Source organism: Cervus canadensis, chromosome 28 (genome assembly GCF_019320065.1).
Source record: "Cervus canadensis isolate Bull #8, Minnesota chromosome 28, ASM1932006v1, whole genome shotgun sequence".
Lineage (NCBI taxonomy): Eukaryota > Metazoa > Chordata > Mammalia > Artiodactyla > Cervidae > Cervus > Cervus canadensis.
In genome coordinates, this window is record NC_057413.1 from 17,353,807 (window position 1) to 17,375,848 (window position 22,042).

A 22,042-nucleotide genomic window follows, 5' to 3' on the forward strand; every position below is an offset into this window, starting at 1 on the left:
TCTGTCGGCAAAGTGATGTTTTTGCTTTTAACACACTGTCTAGGTTTCTCATAGCTTTCCTGGCAAGAAGGAATCGTATTCTAATTTCATGGCTGCAGTCACAATCCAAGGTGATTTTAGAGGCCAAGAAGAGGGAATCTGTCACTGCTTCCATCTTTTCCCCTTCAATTTGCCATGGAAGTGATGGGACCAGATGCCACGATCTTAGCTTTTTTGATATCGAGTTTTAAGCCGGCTTTTTCACTCTCCTCTTTCATCCCATCAAAAGGCTCTTTAGTTCCTCTTCCCTTTCTGCTATTAGAGTGGTATCATTCACATATCTAGGGTTGTTGATATTTCTCCCAGCAATCTTGATTCCAGCCTTTAGGACTCATCTAGTCCAGCATTTCGCATATGCTCTGCATATAAGCTAAATCAGCAGGGTGACAATATACAGCGTTGACGGACTCCTTCACCAATTTAGAGCCAGTTTATTGTTCCTTGTCTGCTTCTAACTGTTGCTTCTTGAACTGCATACAGGTTTCTCAGAAGACAGGTAAGATTGGTCTGGTATTCCCATCTCCTTAAGAGTTTTCCACTTTGTTGTGATCCACACACTTTGGTGAGGTCAATGAAGCAGATGCTTTTCTGGAATTCCCTTGCTTTTTCTATGTTCCAGCAAATGTTGGCAATTTGATCTCTGGGTCCTCTGCCTTTGCTAAACCGAGCTTGAACTTCTGGAATTTCTATATTCACATAATGCTGAAGCCTAGCCTGGAGGAATTGAGCATAACCTTACTAGGATGGCAGATGAGTACAACTGTTTAGTGGCTTGAACATTCTTTAGTACTGCCCTTCTTGGGAACTGGGATGAGGATTGACCTCTTCCTGTCCTTGGTCCCTACTGGCTTTTCCAAATTTTCTGACATATTGAGCGGAGCACTTTACTAGCATCATCTTTTAGGATTTTAAATAGCTTTGCTGGCATTCTATCACCTCCACTAGCTTTATGGGCAGCAGTGCTTCTTAAGACCCACTTGACTTCACATTCCAGAACATCTGGCTCTGAGTGAGAAAATACACCAGTGTGATTATCTGGGTCATTAAGATTTTTTTTTTTTTTGTATAGTTCTTCTGTGTACCTTTTCCATCTCTTCTTGGTCTATTCTGCTGTATTAAATCACAAAATACCAAAGAGTCAAAGTGATCTTGGGAAAGAAAAACAACGTTCGAGACTAGGGTTGCTGATTTCAAATTGTATTAGAAAGCTATAGTAATCAAAACAGAATGATTTGCTTCTGGCACGAAAGCAGACACAACAGAGCAGAACAGAGAAGCAAGAAAGAACCGCACACCCATACACTGTCGGTTAACTTATGAGAAAGGAGCCAAGACTATCAAGTGGGAAAAGGAGAAGCTTTTCAAATATTGCACTGGGAAAACTGGATAATGCTATGAAAAAATGAAACTGTGCCCTTGTCTTTTACCATACACAAAAATCAACCTAACAGGGATTAAAAAGATGAACATAAGACTTGAAGCGATTAAACCCCTAGAAGAAAACATTGAGGCAATCTTATTGCCTTCTGTCTTTTAAATGAGCTTTTGGGTTTCACACCAAAATCCAAGGCAACAAGGCAACAACTGTAAAAACAAACAAGTGACACCACATCAAACTCCAAACAAAGGAACGTCAACAAAATCAAATGGTAATTTACAGATTGACAGAAGGTATTTCCAAATCATATATTTCAGTTTAGTTCAGTTCAGTCGCTCAGTCGTGTCTGACTATTTGCTACCCCATGAATCGCAGCATGCCAGGCCTACCTGTCCATCACCAGCTCTCAGAGTTTACTCAAACTCATGTCCATCGAGTCGGTGATGCCATCCAGCCATCTCATCCTCTGTGGCCCCCTTCTCCTCCTGCCCCCATATATTTGATAAGAGCGTAATATCCAAAAATACATGAGACATACAACTCAAGGGCAAAAAACACCAAATAATCCAAAATTTTAATGGAGCTTAAGAAAATAAAGAGTTTCAATAAATCTGAAGATTAGACTGTAGATGAGAGACACAGCAAGGTTTTCCTTCTAGAACAACAAAAGTTTGTGCCTTCTTGGTATTACTTTATTCATCTCCACTCATTTGTTTGACAATTACAGTTCAAAGTGTACATTCTTCAGTCAATAGAAATTACCCCACACTGAGCTATAATATGTACTAAGAACAGCCACACTGGGAAAAAAAACAAACAAACTAATATTTGCATACCTACTATGAGGCATATAAAAAGGAATGTAATTTCCAGAGTTTACCACTCCATTGTTTTCTATATTTCATTTCATATTTGAGCCACTAAGTAAGGAAAATGTGTTAAGAGACCCCAATAGTATATAGATAGAAAATCAGTTTCAAATGGGAGCATTAATGGATTATAATTTGGAGGTACTTTATTACTAGTGTTGTAACTGTAGTCCTATTGATTCTCTACTGCATCAGGGTAATACTTCATTATAAATATTAATACCAACATACGGACACACACCACTAAAGTGACAGTGAATAGAGAAAGACATAGAATATAGTAGGCAAGAAGTGAAAGTATGGGAAGTCAGCAATGGTAGTAATGTAAGGGGCAGTATTGCCTTGAGAGGAAGGAAGGTTCTCAAAGTTTCTTGAAACACCAAGAACGAGCCAGATGTGAGGAATTAGCTTAATTTGAAACCCAGAAACTCTGCCAGAAGACATTAATTTCATAAAAATACTGCAATTCTAAAACCCACAATTTAGACAGAGAATAGGGTAGGGTAGGGCATATAGACATTCAAAACTCTCCATTGCTTAGTGCATCAGGCACTCAAGGAACACCCTCACTGAAGTCTTTCTCTATAGCTCAACCTACAGGTACCAGCATGGAGAAAGAGATAGCTCTACTCCACAGGCAGTTGAACCCTACTTTTATGGCCTCATGGCTTTCCTTAAGAAGCATTCAATGCAGCAGATTTCCTCCATCCCATCCCATCTGGCTGACTCCCCTTGGTCAACAGGAGTCCTCACCCTGGGATCATTCCGCAGTCCCAATGGCTCCAGCTCCCAGCTTCCGTGGACACCAGTGGACTTACAACCCTGTCCGAGGTATGAAAGGCAGCAGCATGGCTTGTCTATGTGGTTCTCACTCCGTTCAGACGGTCACAGGTTTGTTAGTTCATTCCCCAACAGCTTCAAATGACTCCCCCCATTCCAGTGGACGGCCATGGAAGTGGTGATCTCACCCCTGCGCATCAGCTCCCTCACCCCCAGGCGCAGGCTTGTCTCACTTGCTCTCCTGCTTCTTTCCCCTTCCTCCTTGTCCCTTCTTTCATTTGTCCTACCGAGTTCTATGTGGCTCCTGATATTCCTTCTCATTGTCCAGTCGGTTGATACCATCCAGCCATCACATCCTCTGTCGTCCCATTCTCCTCCTGACCCCAATCCCTCAAAGCATCACGGTCTTTTTCAATGAGTCAACTCTTTTCATGAGGTGGCCAAAGTACTGGAGTTTCAGCTTTAGCATCAGTTCCCCAATGAACACCCAGGACTGATCTCCTTTAGGATGGACTGGTTGGATCTCCTTGCAGTCCAAGGGACTCTCAAAAGACTTGCCAACACCACAGTTCAAACGCATCAATTTTTTGGCACTCAGCTTTCTTTACCATCCAACTCTCACATTCATATGTGACCACTGAAAAACCATAGCCTTGACAGGACAGACCTTTGTTGGCAAAGCAATGTCTTTGCTTTTTAATATGCTATGTAGGTTGGTCATAACTTTCGTTCCAAGGAGTAAGTGTCTTTTAATTTCATGGCTGTAATCAGCATCTGCAGTGATTTTGGAGCCCCAAAATGAAGTCTGACACTGTTTCCCCATCTATTTCCCATGAAGTGATGGGATCAGATTCCATGATCTTAGTTTTCTGAATGTTCAGCTTTAACCCAACTTTTTCACTCTCTTCTTTCATTTTCATCAAGAAGGTTTTTAGTTGCTCTTCAATTTCTGCCATAAAGGTGGTGTCATCTGCATATTTGAGGTTGCTGATATTTCTCCCAGTAATCTTGATTCCAGATTGTGCTTCTTCCAGCCCAGCATTTCTCATGATATACTCTGCATATAAGTTAAATAAGCAGGGTGACAATAGACAGCCTTGATGTACTCCTTTTCCTATTTGGAACCAGTCTGTTGTTCCATGTCCAATTCTAACTGTTGCTTCCTGACCTGCATACAGATTTCTCAGGAGGCAAGTCAGGTGATCTGGTATGCCCATCTCTTTCAGAATTTTCCACAGTTTAATGTGATCCACACAGTGAAAGGCTTTGACATAGTCAATAAAGCAGAAATAGATGTTTTTCTGGAACTCACTTGCTTTTTGGATGTTCCAGCAGATGTTGGCAATTTGATCGCTGGTTCCTCTGCCTTTTCTAAAACTAGCTTGAACATCTAGAAGTTCATGATTCACGTATTGCTGAAGCCTGGCTTTCAGAATTTTGAGCATTACTTTACTAGCATGTGAGATGAGTGCATTTGTTGGTAGTTCGCGCATTCTTTGGGATTGCCTTTCTTTGGGAATTGGAATGAAAACTGACCTTTTCAAGTCCTGTGGCCACTCCTGATTTTTCTAAATGTGCTGGCATATTGAGTGCAGCAATTTCATAGCACCATCTTTCAGGATTTGAAATAGCTCAACTGAATTCCATTACCTCCTCTAGCTTTGTTCCTAGTGATGCCTTCTAAAGCCCACTTGACTTCACATTCCAGGATGTCTGAATCTAGGTGAGTGACCACACCACATGATTTTCTGGGTCATGAAGATCTTTTTTGTACAGTTCTTCTGTGTATTCTTGCCAACTCTTCTTTGTATCTTCTGCTTCTTTTAAGTCCATAACATTTCTGTCCTTTATCAAACCCATCTTTGCATGAAATATTCCCTTGGTATCTCTCATTTTCTTGAAGTGATCGCTAGTCTTTCCCATTCTGTTTTCCTCTATTTCTTTGCATTGATCGCAGAGGAAGGCTTTCTTATCTCTCCTTGCTATTCTTTGGAACTCTTCATTCAAATGGGAATATCTTTCCTTTTCTCCTTTGCTTTGTGCTTCTCTTCTTCACAGCTATTTGTAAGGCCTCTTCAAAGAACCATTTTACCTTTTTGCATTCCTTTTCCATGGGGATGGTCTTGATCCCTGTCTCTTTTACAATGTCACAAACCTCCATCCATAGTTCATCAGCACTCTATCAGATCTAGTTTCTTAAATCTATTACTCACTTCTACTGTATAGTCATAAGGGATTTGATTTAGGTCATACCTGAATGGTCTAGTGATTTTCCCTACTTTTGTCAGTTTAAGTCTGAATTTGACAATAAGGAGTTCATGATCTGAGTCACAGTCAGCTCCTGGTCTTGTTTTTGCTGACTGTGTAGAGCTTCTCCATCTTTGGCTGCAAAGAACATAATCAATCTGATTTCGGTCTCAACCATCTGGTGATGTCCATGTGTAGAGTCTTCTCTTGTGTTGTTGGAAGAGGGTATTTGCTATGACCAGTGTGTTCTCTTGGCAAAACTCTATTAGCCTCTGGCCTGCTTCATTCTGTACTCAAGGCCAAATTTGCCTGTTACTCCAGGTATTTTTTTACTTCCTACTTTTGTATTACAGTCCCCTAGAATAAAAAGGACATCTTTTTTGGGTGTTAGTCTTAAAAGGTCTTGTAGGTCTTCATAGAACTGTTCAACTTCAGCTTCTTCAGTGTTATTGGTTGGGGCATAGGCTTGGATTACCATGATATTGAATGGTTTGCCTTGGAAACGAACAGAGATCATTCTGTCATTTAAGAGATTGCCTCCAAGTACTGCATTTTGAACTCTTTTGTTGACCAAGATGGCTACTGCATTTCTTCTAAGGGATTCCTGCCCACAGTCGTAGATATAATGGTCATCTAAGTTAATTTCACCCATTCCAGTTCATTTTAGTTCCCTGAATCCTAGAATCACCTTTGCCATCTCCTGTTTGACCACTTCCAATTTGCCTTGATTCGTGGACCTAACATTCCAAGTTCCTATGCAATATTGCCCTTTACAGCATCAGACCTTGCTTCTATCACCAGTCCCATCCACAACTGGGTGTTTTTTTTGCTTTGGCTCCATCCCTTCATTCTTTCTGGAGTTTTTTCTCCACTGATCTCCAGTAGCATATTAGGCACCTTCTGACCTGTGGAGTTCCTCTTTCAGCATCCTATCATTTTGCCTTTTCATACCGTTCATGTGGTTCTCAAGGCAAGAATACTGAAGAGGATTGCCATTCCCTTTTCCAGTCAACCACATTCTTTCAGACCTCTTCACCATGACCCTTCTGTCTTGGGTGGCCCCACACGGCATGGCTTAGTTTCATGAGTTAGATAAGACTGTGGTCCGTGTGATCAGATTGGCTAGATTTCTGTGATTATGGTTTCAGTGTGCCTGCCCTTTGATGCCCTCTCGCAACACCTACCATCTTACTTGGGTTTCTCTTACCTTGGATGTGGGATATCTCTTTATAGCTGCTCCAGAAAAGTGCAGCCACTGCTCCTTACCTTGGACCAGGGGTATCTCCTCATGGCCGCCCCTTCTGACCTTGAACCTGGGTTACTTCCTCTCAGCCCAGCTGCCACTCCTTGGCCGTGGGGTTGCTCCTCTCGGCTGCAGCCCAAGACCTCGGGCGTGAGGTAGCTCCTCTCAGCCGCTGTCCCTGGCCTTGGAAGTGGGATAGTTCCCCTTGGCCTCTGCCTCTGACCTTGGACCTGGGGTAGCTCCTCTGGGCCGCTCCTATGCCATTTCAGCCTGGTGCTCTCGGTCACCACCCCTGACCTTGGGCGAGGGGTTGCTCCTCACGGCCACCCTACTGCATGGTCCACTGTGCAAAATCCAGAGTCCGGGTTGGGATATTCTAGGGACTGGGGCAGCATTGGTTTCTAGAGGTTTGCTCGTCATGCTTCCTTCTGCATCCTCTTCTGATGACAGAGCCTGTCGTTGATGGGCTCTAAATTAGAACCTCAGAATGCATTAAGTTTTTATACATGAGAATATGTAACCTTTAAAAATCTCTCCTATTTGTCCTACCCTCCATTCTTTGGCAATCATTTTTCTACTCTGAGTTCCATCCTGTTTTTTTGTTTTGTTTTGTTTTTTTTTTTTTTCTGAGATTCCTTATAATTAAGATCACATGGTATTTTTCTTTCTCTGATTTAGTTCACTTAGCGTAATATCCTCCAGTTCATCCAAGTTGCCACACATGGAAGGACTTCTTTCTTTTTCTAATGGCTAAATAATATTTACCTATATATGTCACATTGCATTGTTTTAATCCATTCACCTGTTGAAAGATACTCAGTTTGTTCCTATACCAAGGCTATTGTGAATAATGCTGCAATGAACTTGGGAATACAGATCTCTCTTTGAGACAATGATTTCATTTCCTTTGACTGTATATCCAGAAGTGGGATAATGGATCACATAACAGTTCTCTTTTAAATTTCTTGAGGAGCCACCACAATATTTTTCCATGGCAGTTGTACTAATATATATCCCTATCAACAGTGCATCAGTTCAGTTCAGTTCAGTCACTCAGTCGTGTCTGACTCTTTGTGACCCCATAAATTGCAGCACGCTAGGCCTCCTTGTCCATCACAAACTCCCAGAGTTTACTGAAACTCATGCCCATCGAGTCGGTGATGCCATCCAGCCATCTCATCCTCTGTCGTCCCCTTCTCCTCCTGACCCCAATTCCTCCCAGCATCAGGGTCTTTTCCATTGAGTCAACCAATCACATGAGGTGGCCAAAGTACTGGAGTTTCAGGTTCAGCATCAGTCCTTCCAATGAACACTCAGGGCTAATCTCCTTTAGGATGGACTGGTTGGATCTCCTTGCAGTCCAAGGGAGTCTCAAGAGTCTTCTCCAACACCACAGTTCAAAAGCATCAATTCTTTGGTGCTCAGCTTTCTTCACAGTCCAACTCTCACATCCATACATGACCACTGAAAAAGCATAACCTTGACCACATGGACCTTTGTTGGCAAAGTAGTGTCTCTGCTTTTTAATAGGCTATCTAGGTTGGTCATGACTTTCCTTCCAAGGAATAAACGTCTTTTAACTTCATGGCTGCAATCACCATCTGCAATGATTTTGGAGCCCCAAAAAATAAAGTCTGACACTGTTTCCACTATCTACCCATCTATTTCCCATGAGGTGATGGGGCCAGGTGCCATGATCTTAGTTTTCTGAATGTTAAGTTTAAGCCAACTTTTTCACTCTCCTCTTTCACTTTCATCAAGAGGCTTTTTAGTTCCTCTTCACTTTCTGCCATAAGGGTCCCTTTTTCTCTACATCCTCAATAACATTTGTCATTTCTTACTTTTTTGGTACTAGCGATTCAAACAGGTATGAGGTGATATCTCTTGTGCTTTTGATCTGCATTTCCTTTGATTATTAGTGATGCTGAGCATCTTGTCATATACCTCTTGATCTTCTATATGTCTTACATGTCAGAAAATATCTATTCTTTAAAGATGTAGCATACATTATGTTTACTATATTCTGATATACGAAAGTCAGTTGCCTACCTGTATATCAACAATGAACTCTCAGAAAGTGGAATAAAGAAAACAATCCCATTTAATTTTGCATCACAAAAAGATAAAACACTTAGAAATAAACTTAAGCAAGGTGTTGAAAGATTTTATATAAAACCTTTAAGACACTGATAAGAGAAATTTAAAAAGCATTAAAAATATGTAAAGTTAGGTGGTCATTTCATTGTGTTTCTTGAGGTAGGATTTGTATTACTTTAAACTTTCCTCTTAGAACTGCTTATGTTGAATCGTATAGGTTTTAGATCATCATGTTTTCATTGTTCTTTCTTTCTAAGACTGTTTCAATTTCCTTTATTTCTTCAGTAACATGTTCATTATTTAGAAATGTTTTGTTTAATCTACATGTGTTTTTGGTCTTTAAATTTTTTTTTTATTCCTATCGTCATTATCTAGTCTTACAGTGTTGTGCTCAGAGAAAATCCTTGATAAAATTTCAATTTCCTTAAATTTACTGAGGTTTGATTTGTGACCCAAGATGAGAAAAATGTTCCATGTTCACCTGAGAAGAAAGTGTATTCTGTATTTAGATGGAATGTGCTGAAGATATCTATTAGGTCTGTTTGCTCTAATAGTTCCCTTTAGGTTTATGTTTCCTTATTTTTTTCTGTTTTGATGATCTACCCATTGGTAGAGGTGGGGTGTTAATATGCCCTACTATTATTGTGTTATTGTCAATTTCCCATTTTATGTCAGTTAGCGTTCACCTTGTATATGGAAGTGCTCCTATGTTGGGTACATAAATATTTAAAATTGTTTTGTCTTTTTCTTGGACTGATCCCTTGATCATTTTATAGTGTCCTTCTTTATCCCTTGTAATAGATTTTATTTTAAGGTCTATTTTTTCTGATATGAAAATTGCCAATCTGGTTTTCTTTGGATTTCCATTTGCATGGAATATCTTTTTCCATCCTCTCACTTTCATTCTGTATGAGTCTCTAGGACTGAAGTGGGCCTCTGGTAGACAGCATATATATGGGTCTTGTTTTTGTATCCATTCAGCCACTTTGTGTCTTTTGGTAAGAATGGGAGAAGATAATAGCAAATAAAACAACTGATAAAGGACTGCATTCTGGAATGCAAGTAGCTCAAACAAGTCAGTCATCAAAAGCAAAGGCAAGAGCTGCAAAAATAAATAGTGAGACCACATCAAACTCAAAATCTTCTGCATAGTAAAAGAAGTCATCAATAAAATATAGTGGCAACCTATGGAATAAAAAAAAATAATTGCAAATCACATATTTCATAAGGGCTTCATATCCAGGTATATATAAGAGACTCATGCAACTCAATAGTAGAAGAAATCAAACAACCCAAATATTAAATGGGCAAGGAAGAATAAGTTTTTTGAAAAATCTGAAGATTAGACTGTAGATGACAGACACTGTTAGTTATTCCTTCCAAAATAGAAGCCTGTGTCTTCCTGACATTGCTTTCTTTATTTCCAGTCTCCTGTTTGGTGATTGCACTTCACAGTATGCATCCTTTACTCAATAGCAATCACCCTACAATGAGTTATATGTGCTAAGAATAGCCCCACTAACTATAAAAAACTAATAATTACATACTTAACCTTGAGGCATCAAAAATCCAAGGTGATTTTCAGAATTTTCCACTCCATTGTTTTCTACATTCTTTTTCAAATTGAAACAAGTAGTAAGGGCAAAGAGTAGGGGACCTCAATAATACATGGATAGTGTCATTTAAAACTGGGAGCATTCCTGGATTATAATTGGGGGGAATGTATTATTACTAATACTATTGTAATTTTATTCCCTTTAATTCTCTATTATACTATGTTGATATTTATTTGAAATAATAATACAGCCACTATGGAGAACAGGGTGGAGATTCCTTAAAACACTGGAAATAGAACTGCCATACGACTGAGCAATCCCACTGCTGGGCATACACACTGAGGAAACCAGAATAGAAAGAGACACGTCTACCACAATGTTCATCACAGCACTGTTTATAATAGCCAGCACATGGAAGCAACATAGATGCCCATCAGCAGATGAATGTATGAGAAAGCTGAGGTACATATACACAGTGGAATATTACTCAGCCATGAAAAAGAATACATTTGAATCAGTTCTAGTGAGGTGGATGAAATGGAACCTATTATACAGAGTGAAGTAAGCCAGAAAGGAAAACACCAATATAGTATACTAACGTATATATATGGACTTTAGAAAGATGTTAAGGATAACCCTGTATGTGAGACAGAAAAAGACATGAAGATGTATGGAACAGTCTTTTGGATTCTGTGGGAGAGGGCGAGGGTGGGCTGACTTAGGAGAATGGCACTGAAACATGTATATTATCACATGTGAAAAAAACGCTAGTCCAGGTCCGATGCATGATCCAGGGTGCTCGGGGCTGGTGCACTGGGATGACCCAGAAGGATGAGATGGGGAGGAGGTGGGAGGGGGGTCAGGAAGGGGAACACATCTACACCCATGGCGGATTCCTGTCAATGTATGGAAAACCACCAGAATATTGTAAAGTAATTAGCCTCCAATTAAAATTAACAAAATGAAATAAACTAGTAATACCAGCATAGAAACACTTAGTACTCGAGTTACAGTAGATTGAGAAAGGCAAAGCTTATGAGGCAGTGAAATCACAGAAAATTAGCAATGGTATCAAAAGAAGGGGCAGTATTGCCTAGAAAGAAAGCAGAGTCCTCTAATTTTTTTGGAGACAACACAAACAAGCCAGGTGGGAGCCAACCAGCTTAAGCTGTATACCAGAAACTTCACCAGAAGGAAAATGAAGTTCATAAAAGTATGCTGATGCTAAACACCAAAATCCAGACACTAAGCAAATACGGTAGGGTATACGTAGATACTGAAAACTACTCAGAAATGTAGACATGGAAGCAAATACACTAATGAGCATCAGAAAAATCAAAGCACAAAAGGGTTTGAAAAGTAAATCGTAAAAGACACTTGGTAGTCTGATCAAAAGAATAAGAGAATCAAATTAGACAACCAAAGTAGAAAGACTTGTGCACATGATAGAATCAGAGAATGCTCAGGAGAAAAAGTTTCGGACCTAGTGGACCAGTGCACAGAAGCCTCCAGCATCAGAAACAAAAACCCTGAACAGAGCTCATGACTGTGGGCTTCTGGGAACGGCCTCAGTTTCAAAGTTTGGGCGCTATACTGCCTAAAAGTGAACGCAGACAAGGATTATAGCTTGCTATGACACTGAGTCACAGGCAATAGTGTTTGTTAGTTTACTTTTCTCATCCAACTACAAAGTTAATGAATCACTAATCAATGATAACTGACACAATCAGTTTCCAGTCAGATCCTCTTTAGGCATACAGTGTACATCTGAACCTGTTATAAGATCCCCAAAAACATTTTTATACTTAAATTTATTGATGTTTAATTGAAGGGTAGTTGCTTTACAATACTGTACTGCTTTCGGCCAAACATCAACATGGATCAGCCATAGTTTTACCTATGTCCCCTCACTCTTGAACCTCCTTCCCACCTTCCTTCCCATCCAACCCGTCGAAGTTGTTACAGAAAAATATGGAAGGCTTCACAAATTGGCCTGTCATCCTTGGGCAGGGGCCATGCTAATCTCCTCAGTATTATTCCAGTTTTTTAATATATGTGCTACCAAAGCAAACACACAAATTACTCTTTGACAGAAAAAAAAAAATCATATACTTAGTCATCTACCAATAAATGATCAATTACCTTAGGAATTAGGATATTCTGCTATATTTACTGTCTCTTATAAATTCGAATTTTATAAGCTCCAAAGTTCCATGAAGGAATTAAGCATATAATTATGCATAACACATATATACATGCACAGAAAAATATGCACACAAATATGTCTATATTATATAAGCTCTTATTCTCCTAGCCTGTCATAATAAGCCCTTTAGTTGATAAGAGAGATAGTCCCAAATTTCTCCAATTTATATGTCTCCTTTTTGAGAACCACTTCTTTGATTTTCATCACCTAATTTTAAATAACCATTTTATTCTTAGATACCATGCCCATTTAAACTAAGAGCAGAAAAAAATCTAGTAAATGCTGATATCTTATCCTTAATTAAATTATCACTCTTGTGGTAAATTGGAAAAAGAATCATGTTCAGATCTCATTCAGGAGGACAAAATCTATTTTATCTGTTCTCTTGTCCAAACTGAATTCTTGCTTACTTCAGTCTTAAATTCTGCTTACGTACAAAGGACAGATAGGAAAAGTAATATTAAAATCATGCTTGCAAGAGTCTATGATTTTATGCTTCTGTTGGCCAAAGGTAGGGTTAGGAATAATTTCTGAAATATTGCAATACATCATGGAAACATGAAGATCTGGTTCTACTATCAAAGAGGAGATTCTTGACGATGATTCAAAAACTCAGCCCCATGGCTGTCAGGATGTGCTCCCAACCAGACACATGGATTTTCTCCCAACCAGACACATGGATTTTCTCCCAAAAACATCACAGTCAGGAAAGGCCAGACCGTGTCTGCAGAGCCAGTGATGGGATCCTGGGGGCTGAGAGGTAATATTCTTGTATTACCATTTGGAGATTTATTTGCTATTTTCTCGAAGAAACAAATGTAACGAGAATACTAAGGATACATAAAAGTAGAAGAGTTGTCAAGGTGCCTAGATGCAAGGAGAACCAGGCCCCCACACTGATAATGTCAAAGATTTTAACAGTGAGTGTTTTATAGACAGAGCAGAAAAAGTGGATAAAACCAATGTTCTAGGGTCACTGCTGCTTTGCAGTCAAAGACAAAATATTTTTCTCTGCAAGCAGAGTCATCTCAGCTCCTGATGTGGTCCTTGTTACACACATGCAGACCGAGAGCCCACAGGCATGTGTGATGTGACATCAGGAAGTGAACAGATGACTGCTTGGTGCCCAGTCACCTCCATCTGCTAATAATGGGACCTGGGGAAAATTACTTGCCCTCTCCAAGGCATTGCATCTTCATTAACATAACTTGATGATCATAGTGAAGATGAAGGCTATCTCACAATGTTACTGTGAAACACAAAATTTAAGATGTTTTAAGGCTTTTGGGAAAGTATCAAAGACATGCATGGGGTTACAAAGGTGAGTTAGCAGATGCAAGGTACAGTATCCTTTTTGTCATAGTATTCTCTTTGTACTCAATAGTAGGGATCAGTCAGTCACATGTTTACTCTTATTTCAGTGTGACGGCGAACCAGACAGATCAACTGTACACTTCTTGTCATTTCAGTGTCTAAAATTCAAGGATTAGTGATGTAGAGTGAAAAAATTACAAACTCGTAGAGGGCCTCGCTGCTCAGAGTCTGCAGAGTCCCAAAATTAAACTGTTTTGAAAGAATGGCCTAAACACTCTGGCTCAGAATTAAGTTCAAAATATTTGCAGAGCAGAGAAGTACTTCTGGGAGCAATACAAAAATGCAAGGAGTGACCTACTTCTCCGACCATCTATCTGTGCAAATATCGTCATCCATCTATATTTACACAGAAGGCGCTCCTTCTTCACCATCCCAGCTACTAGAGCACCAACTCCTGCTAAAAGACACAGGGAAAGAGAAGGCTTCCCTCCATAGGATGGATTTGATAACCTCAGGTGACTAGATCATCAGAATGGCTCATGTTTTTATTTTAGCAGGGTCCTGCCTGCTCCTGCTGCTGGTCATGTCAAATTTGCTCCTGTGCCAAGGCAACATATGCCCTTCCTGCGGTCCTGACACCCCCCTGAGATCCCTTACAGACCTGTTTATCAATGCTGCCTGGCTGTCCCACTACTTCCATAACCTTTCCGCAATAATGTTCAAAGAGTTTGTAAGTACTGTGGTGGTGGTGGTTTAGTTGCTAAATCATGTCCGTCACTTGCGACCCCATGGACTGTGGCCCGCCAGGCTCTCGAAAGGAAACTTCACATAAGTGACTGGCCTATACTATCCTTTAAACAAGAAGGCTGCAATAACATACTCTCTAGGTCAAGGAAGTCATCAGTTCATAAGATGGTGAAATCAAAAAAAGGATCAGTTTTGTGAAATCTCAAAGATTCCTTAGAAGTGCAATAATTTTTTCAATCTCCTTTCATTCATTTTCTTTTTTTAAAATGTCTAAAATAAATAAATTTGTATTTGTCAGCCAGGAATGCCGTAAGAGAATACAATAGACTCAGTGGAATAAACACCAGAAATTTATTACCTCACAGTTCTGGGGGCTAGAAGTCCCAGATCAGGGCACCAGCAAGGTGAGGTTCTGGTAAGAATTCTTTCCTCCCAGGATGGCTTCTCCATGTGTCCTCACACAGGGTGGGGGGTGGGGAAGACAGACAGAGGAAAGGACACACAGACACAGAGACAGAAGAGAAAATTCTCTGGTGTTTCGCTTCATGAAGACACTAAACCTATGGGATGAGTGTTCCACCCTAAGAGCTCATTTAACATTAATATCTCCTGCATTAGCAGGAATTTTCTTTATCACTGCCGTCCCTGGGAAGCACCAACTATTGGTACATATGCACTATATTTGGTTAAATAGTAAAAAAAAAAAAAAAAAAAAAAAAAAAAAAAAAAAAAAAAAAAAAAAAAAAAAAAAAAAAAAAAAAAAAGGATAATAATAAACAGAGAAGGGAAAAGGTTAAACTTAGAAGAGTTAGATATAAAATCATTTTTATAGAGACAATGTATAGAAAAAGTAGGAAAAGAATGAATTTCAAATTTTGTGATGCTCCCTTGTTAAAAAAATTATATGTCTATCAAACATATAAATGTTCTTGTAATGGGTTCATATACTGAATGCCCAACAATCCTAACGAACTGCCTGATCACTTTTAGGATGAAAAATATGCCCAGGGCAAACAGTACCATATCAATGCCACCAACAGCTGCCACACCAATCCCCTCCATGCACCTGAAGAAAGAGAAAACGCCCAACAGTTGAACGTGAGTCTTTCACCTAGGTTTTTCACCAGATCAATGAGACAATACGTAGGTTACCAGGCTTCAGACTATTAGAGGTCATGGTACCTGTACATGCAGAAAAAGGTGGAGGAACCGTAAGCCACTGAAGAGAAATTATATTATGCAGTTGATGAAGCATAAGTGAAATCAAGGGATAACTAAAGATCTGTAGTAGCAAAAACAAGAACAGATCTATAAATTGTACATGCAGACAACTTTAGTTCAACCCAACCATTCGACACAGGATTGCAACTATTATTCTGTATGAAAATAGGAAATGGCTGAGTAATATTCCATATTAGCCTCCAACTAATAAAAATAAATGAAAAAAAAAAAGAAAACAGGAAATGAATGGGAACTTCCATGTGTAAAATATGATTGCAAAATTCAAGAATATGTAAGAAACACACCCCAGGATTGAGTACTCCCTGTTACTAGTGACGCCTACTTGGGAGTCCTATTCTGCACCACTCGAGCCAGCACGTCTGCATTTCTAGGTTCTCCTGATTCTGCTTCTACTTCTCTGATACATCCCTCATTCATCATTCTCAATCATTCCTCTGTCACCTTTTATTCTTAATTTGTAAGTCTCCCCCAAATGGCCTATAAAACATTGCTTTGCTTTTCATGGCCGCAACAATTGCCTCTGTTCTGAGGACAAAACTGTTTACATATCAAGCCTTAATCATTTATGGCAGCTCTAAATGTTGACCATTATAATCTCTCCTTTCTGATTTCCTGCATTATCCCTCGTCCTCTATTTTTTAAAATATTTTCACATGCATCACCCCTTAAAATTCTATCCTCTCTCTCTACAACCTTCTTAGTGATATCAGCATTCTTTTGCTCTGTTAAGCTCATTAATAATGAGGATGATCAAGTAAAGGAAAAAGGTCAAAGAGGAAGAAGACGAGGGATTTTTTTCAATAGCCTTGAATTTAAAGTTTATTGAGAGTTACTACATGGCCATACATTTTACTAAGCACTTTATGTGCTTAGTACTATTCCTAGCACATTACTATATTTAATCCCATTCAGTTCTATGTTCTTTACCACTAAAACAGTTCATGGATGTAAAGAAATCAAGTATGTTAAGTAGAGATATTCAGCCCCCAGGATTTTCATGCTCAATTCTACTAGTAGTAGTGAACCAGGGGGAAAACCCTCCATTGTGAATCCCACTGATGCTGTTACTAAGGACAACACTGTGCCATTTTCTGTCCGGACACATGTCAACAAGACAGACTCCTGATACCAGCATGGGGCCTGGTGTTGGGATCAACTGAGGAAAGAAAGCCTGTTTAGGAATGTCATGTCTTCTTCATTGTCTCTTTGTTGTAATATCATAAAACAAATTACCAATTGAAAATCAATATGAATGACTCACCTGATTCTTTAATATGAAAGAATCACTGGGTGACAATGATGTGGACACAGGTAGAATGCCTTTTTCTTGGGTCAGGTACGGCAGGCACATACTGACTTGTCATAAAATACTTAGATTTCTCTCACACAAATGTACAAACATAAAAGAACTCACTGAGTGGTGGTAGAATTTCAGAGGAAAAAAGAAAATCCTTCATGTTATAAATTAGAATGCATGAGAAGAATTAGTTTCTAAAATAACCTAGATTTTTAATAATTCAGTAAAGTGTGAACTAATAGCTTACATTTATACTTTTGCAACTTTTACTGCTTTCAAAAATCTCTGCATACACATAGGTACAACTAAAAGTTTTTTTTTTAGGTCAGCTGCTCTGAGCAGAGATAACATGTTACCAAAACCACTGAATTATGATTATTTTAATGAGACCATTTCTTATGGTTGCTTAGAATGAAGACCTTAGTAAGCTGATACTCTTCTTACTGTACACCTGGAATAAACCTCTGCATCATCTTACCAACGAGCTGCAGAGTTTGAAAGAAGTCTCACAGACGATCCTAACAAGAGCCCCAGAGAGTGAGCAACTGTCAGACAAACTTCAAGCATTCATAGAGAGTCAATTCAAACAGGTGAGCATCCTGCAGAGGGCTTTCTTGCTTTGATCATGAATGATAGAGGTGATCTCTGTGATGCATAAGGAGTTTTGAAATATCTCAGTTTGTAAGAAAAAGATTCATGACTTCTACATGCTAGACTTCTACTACATAATCAGGAGCTTAGTCATTCATAGTGATATATTCTACTGTAAAGGAATCAGAATTTCACTGCAATTTGTGATATGTGAAGCCTTCCCTGTATTGCACCCAATTCCACCAAAAGCTTGCCTCTTCCTGGGCACAGATGGTTGAAATATTTTCAAGATTAGGAGTATTAGAGTACAGAATTTTCAAGATCAGCACTTTCTTCAAAGTATCCCAGGACAGCTGCTATTGAAGTTCCAATTGTCTTCTTTCTCTGTTCTACTCAAATCAAAGGATGAGAGTGGGAAGGAAGAAAAGAGAAAGTTAAAACTAAACTAGAGTTATGATTTTACATTTTAGATTCCTAATTATTTTCTCATAGGCTGGCTCCAAAATCCATATCTAGAGTGTTTTATATTTGTATGTGTTCCCCATATCTTAATTTGATAATTGGAAGCAAAAAAGATAAGCAAATACTAATAAAACTCATAAAAGCCATTATCTTTTGGGTATTCAGGTTATTGTTCCAGTCTTGCAGAAGATGTTCGACACTCGAATTACCTGGTCAGGACTCTCATCCCTGACATCCAGCGATGAAGACAGGCGTCATTCTGAATTTTATAACCTGTTCCACTGCCTGCGCAGGGATTCACGTGAAGTTGACATTTACATCAAGATCCTGGCGTGCCGAATGCGCAAAACGTGCTAAATCCACATCCAACCCATCCAGATCTGAGATGGTCATAATGATCTATCTCATAGCAAGTTTCTGTGAAATTTATAGCTTTTTAATGCATGCTCTGAGAAATGGATCTTCTCTAAAAATAAACACAGACTCTTTAGAGATGTCAAAATCTAAAACGGCAATATGTTAACATTTCTTATATTCATTTAATAGAAAATCAAATGAAAATACACCCCTATAATTGAGAGAATGAAGCTCCTGTTATGATTAGTCACAAATAGCAGAAGCTGGCATTATGAAGAAGACCATTAAGAGATTACTTAAGAATCACAGCCAATTATTTTGTGTCAAGTTATGAGAATCAAAGAATTAGACAATTGTTCATGGTTCTGGTCATGCTACCAAGAAGAATGAATTCTCAGGTTATGGAATGGAAACAAACAAATGAAGAACCTTTGAAGTTCACTGACCTTATAGATTAGTAAATCACATGTCATGGATACAATGAGGACTTAAACTGAGGTTTAAAAAAAATCTCTATTTTCCAGAAGCAGGCCTTCAAGTTGTGGAGAAAAAGGGTGTGATATAAACACACAAATTGCTATATTACATGGTAGAATGAAGAAGAAAAAGATGTGATGTCAACACAGTGCTACAGTAGATTGAAGTAAAGCTAGGAGCCAATTGAGTGTGCCATAGGAGTGACGAAAATGATGGAGTTTTGAAAGGTTGATGGGATATTGTTGTACAAAAATAGGAAAACAGTATATCTGTCAATTCATTTAGGATCATCTTATGAAATAAAGATCTCCGACATCCTAGATCAAGGCAACTGAGATAGTAATACGTATAGCATTATAAGGTATCAGTGAATAATTAAGTTTGACAAAAACACAAGAAATGTTCATTTGTAACCATACATGCTGTATCTCTCATGATTATGCTCGCATGATATGCTGTATATATTATTGTAGGGTTAGAATGGAGAAATGCTTGTATGGATTTTTATGCATTAGGTAGAATCATATATGCCAAAGTGGAGAGTTTGTCTTTATTCTACAAAGCAACAGGAAACCAAGAACATTTAGTCCAAGGGAGCAGTATGTCCAGAATTAGAAAAGAGAAACTTTAATGTGGGTTGAGAAGTTTTGGGTGTTGGGGCTGGTAGAGAGAAAGAAAGAGACCAGAAAGAGCTGGGACTATCATGACATGAAAAATAAAAGAGGGTTCTGCCAGGTGACAAGATGCAAAGGATGTGAGAGATACAGGAAATGAAATAGACCTTGACCACATGCAAGGAATGAGGCAGACATAAGAGTCAAAAAAGGCATCCAACAATATGGGAGTGGTTGAGTCAATACATGAAAAGTCAGAGAGAAGGGAGGAGATAAATTAAGGTTTTATCCAAAAGCACCTGAGCTCTACTTTCCTGTATTTCATCAACTTAGTACCAGAAATCACCAAAAAATGTTAAAGTTCTGCAGCAAATGATAGAAATAAGTACTCTACAGAACCTCTGCTAGACCCTGTGGAATACCAGAACCAAATCTCGGACTACACTGCGATAACAAGCAGTAGTCACTAGTCACTTTTAACACTTAAATAAGACATAGATTGTAAAGCATAGATGATGAATGGAAATAAATTGGAAACAACACATTTCTTTACAGAGCCAGCCTAAACAAAACCTAAAGCTTAACCAAAATAGAGGTAATGGTCCCCTTAATCATGTGTCCACTTTCTCCAAGAGTTACTCGTTCCTTTTACCTGAATCCTCCCTTGTTTACTAACCCTTCATTGCCTTACTCTCAGCAGGTCAGCTAATCACTAATCAAGTAAATAATTAAACAGTGTTCACGCTTGAGATATACTTGTATTGATGGACTCTTCAAACTGAAAAGCTTTCTAATCCCCTGAAAGTAAAATACTAATACCGGAAAGAATCCTTCCTAGACTCTTTCCAAAATGCCTTCAGTTCAATTCAGTTCAGTCACTCAGTCCTGTCCGACTCTTTGCGACCCCAAAAATCGCAGCACGCCAGGCCTCCCTGTCCATCACCAACTCCCGGAGTTTACTCAAACTCAATTCCATCGAGTTGGTAATGCCATCCAGCCGTCTCATCCTCTGTTGTCCCCTTCTTCTCCAGCCCCCAATCCTTCCCAGCATCAGGGTCTTTTCCAATAAGTCAACTCTTCACATGAGATGACCAAAGCATTGGAATTTCAGCTTTAGCTTCAGTCCTTCCAAAGTGCCTAGTGGGCAGCAATTGCGAGTCTAGCTACTTAGACATCGTCTGCTGTAATTATAACCTGTTTGGATAGTGAAGACAGGAGGCAGATGAAGCACTGAAAGATGTCAAGAAAGAAATGCATGGACAAGTGGAAAAAATAGTGTAAGCGTTAAACACAGATCTTTGCCTGCACACAATACTATGTGTGATGGGAACCAGGTTGGCCTAATGAGGGATGGATTTTTCAAGAAAGACCCATATGAGTTGGCACTGACAAGTTTGATTCAACTCAAATGTTTCAAGATTAATTTTTGATTCTAAGACTCAATGCCACTTATCTCATTTGAGTGCACTTAGTCAAAAAGGGAATATACTTATTGCCTATTTGAACACTGACAGTTCAGTTCAGTTCAGTCCCTCAGTCATGTCTGACTCTTTGTGACCTCATGAATTGCAGCAAGCCAGTCCTCCCTGTTCAACACAAACTCCCAGAGTTTACTCAAACTTTGTCCATCGAGTCAATGATGCCATACAGCCATCTCATCCTCTGTCGTCCACTTCTTCTCCTGCCCCCAATCCCTCCCAGCATCAGGGTCTTTTCCAATGAGTCAACTCTTCGCATAAGGTGACCAAAGTACTGGAGTTTCAGCTTCAGCATCAGTCCTTCCAATGAACTCCCAGGACTGCTGTCTTTTAGGATGAAGTGGTTGGATATCCTTGCAGTCCAAGGGACTCTCAAGAGTCTTCTCCAACACCACAGTTCAAAAGCATCAATTTTTTGGCACTCAGCTTTCTTCCAGATCAACTCTTACATCCATACATGACCACTGGAAAACCATAGCCTTGACCAGATGGACCTTTGTTGGCAAAATAATGTCTCTGCTTTTTAATATGCTATCCCTGTTGGTCATAACTTTCCTTCCAAGGAGTAAGCATCTTTTAATTGCATGGCTACAATCACCATCTACAGTGATTTTGGAGCCCAAGAAAATATAGTCTGACACTGCTTCCACTGTTTCCCCATCTATTTCCCATAATGTACTCTGCATATAAGTTAAATAAGCAGGGTGATAATATACAGCCTTGACGTACTTTTCCTATTTTCCTATTCATATGTACTCGTTTTCCTATTTGGTACCAGTCTGTTGTTCCATGTCCAGTTCTCACTGTTGCTTCCTGACCTACATGTAGGTTTCTCAAGAGGCAGGTCAGGTGGTCTGGTATTCCCATCTCTTTCAGAATTCTCCTCTGTTTATTGTGATCTACACAGCCAAAGTCTTTGGCATAGTCAATCAAGCAGAAATAGATGTTTTTCTGGAACTCTCTTGCTTTTTCAATCATCCAGCGGATGTTGGCAATTTGATCTCTGGTTCCTCTGCCTTTCCTAAAACCAGCTTGGACATCTGGAAGT

The 22,042-nt window shown here is 39.3% G+C and overlaps 1 protein-coding gene and 1 non-coding gene across 2 annotated transcripts; one reads left to right on the forward strand and one right to left on the reverse strand.

The window, feature by feature from the left end:
• Nucleotides 1-3,062: 3,062 nt before the first annotated feature.
• On the forward strand, nucleotides 3,063-18,425 carry LOC122429742 (placental prolactin-related protein 1-like). Its single transcript, XM_043450339.1, has 5 exons — nucleotides 3,063-3,117; nucleotides 14,287-14,459; nucleotides 15,467-15,574; nucleotides 17,426-17,605; nucleotides 18,234-18,425. The coding sequence occupies exons 1-5, from the start codon at nucleotides 3,063-3,065 to the stop codon at nucleotides 18,423-18,425; spliced, it is 708 nt and encodes a 235-aa protein (XP_043306274.1).
• On the reverse strand, nucleotides 12,175-12,283 carry LOC122430178. The gene has a single exon (XR_006266258.1). It is a non-coding gene; the product is annotated as a U6 spliceosomal RNA (small nuclear RNA).
• Nucleotides 18,426-22,042: the final 3,617 nt, after the last annotated feature.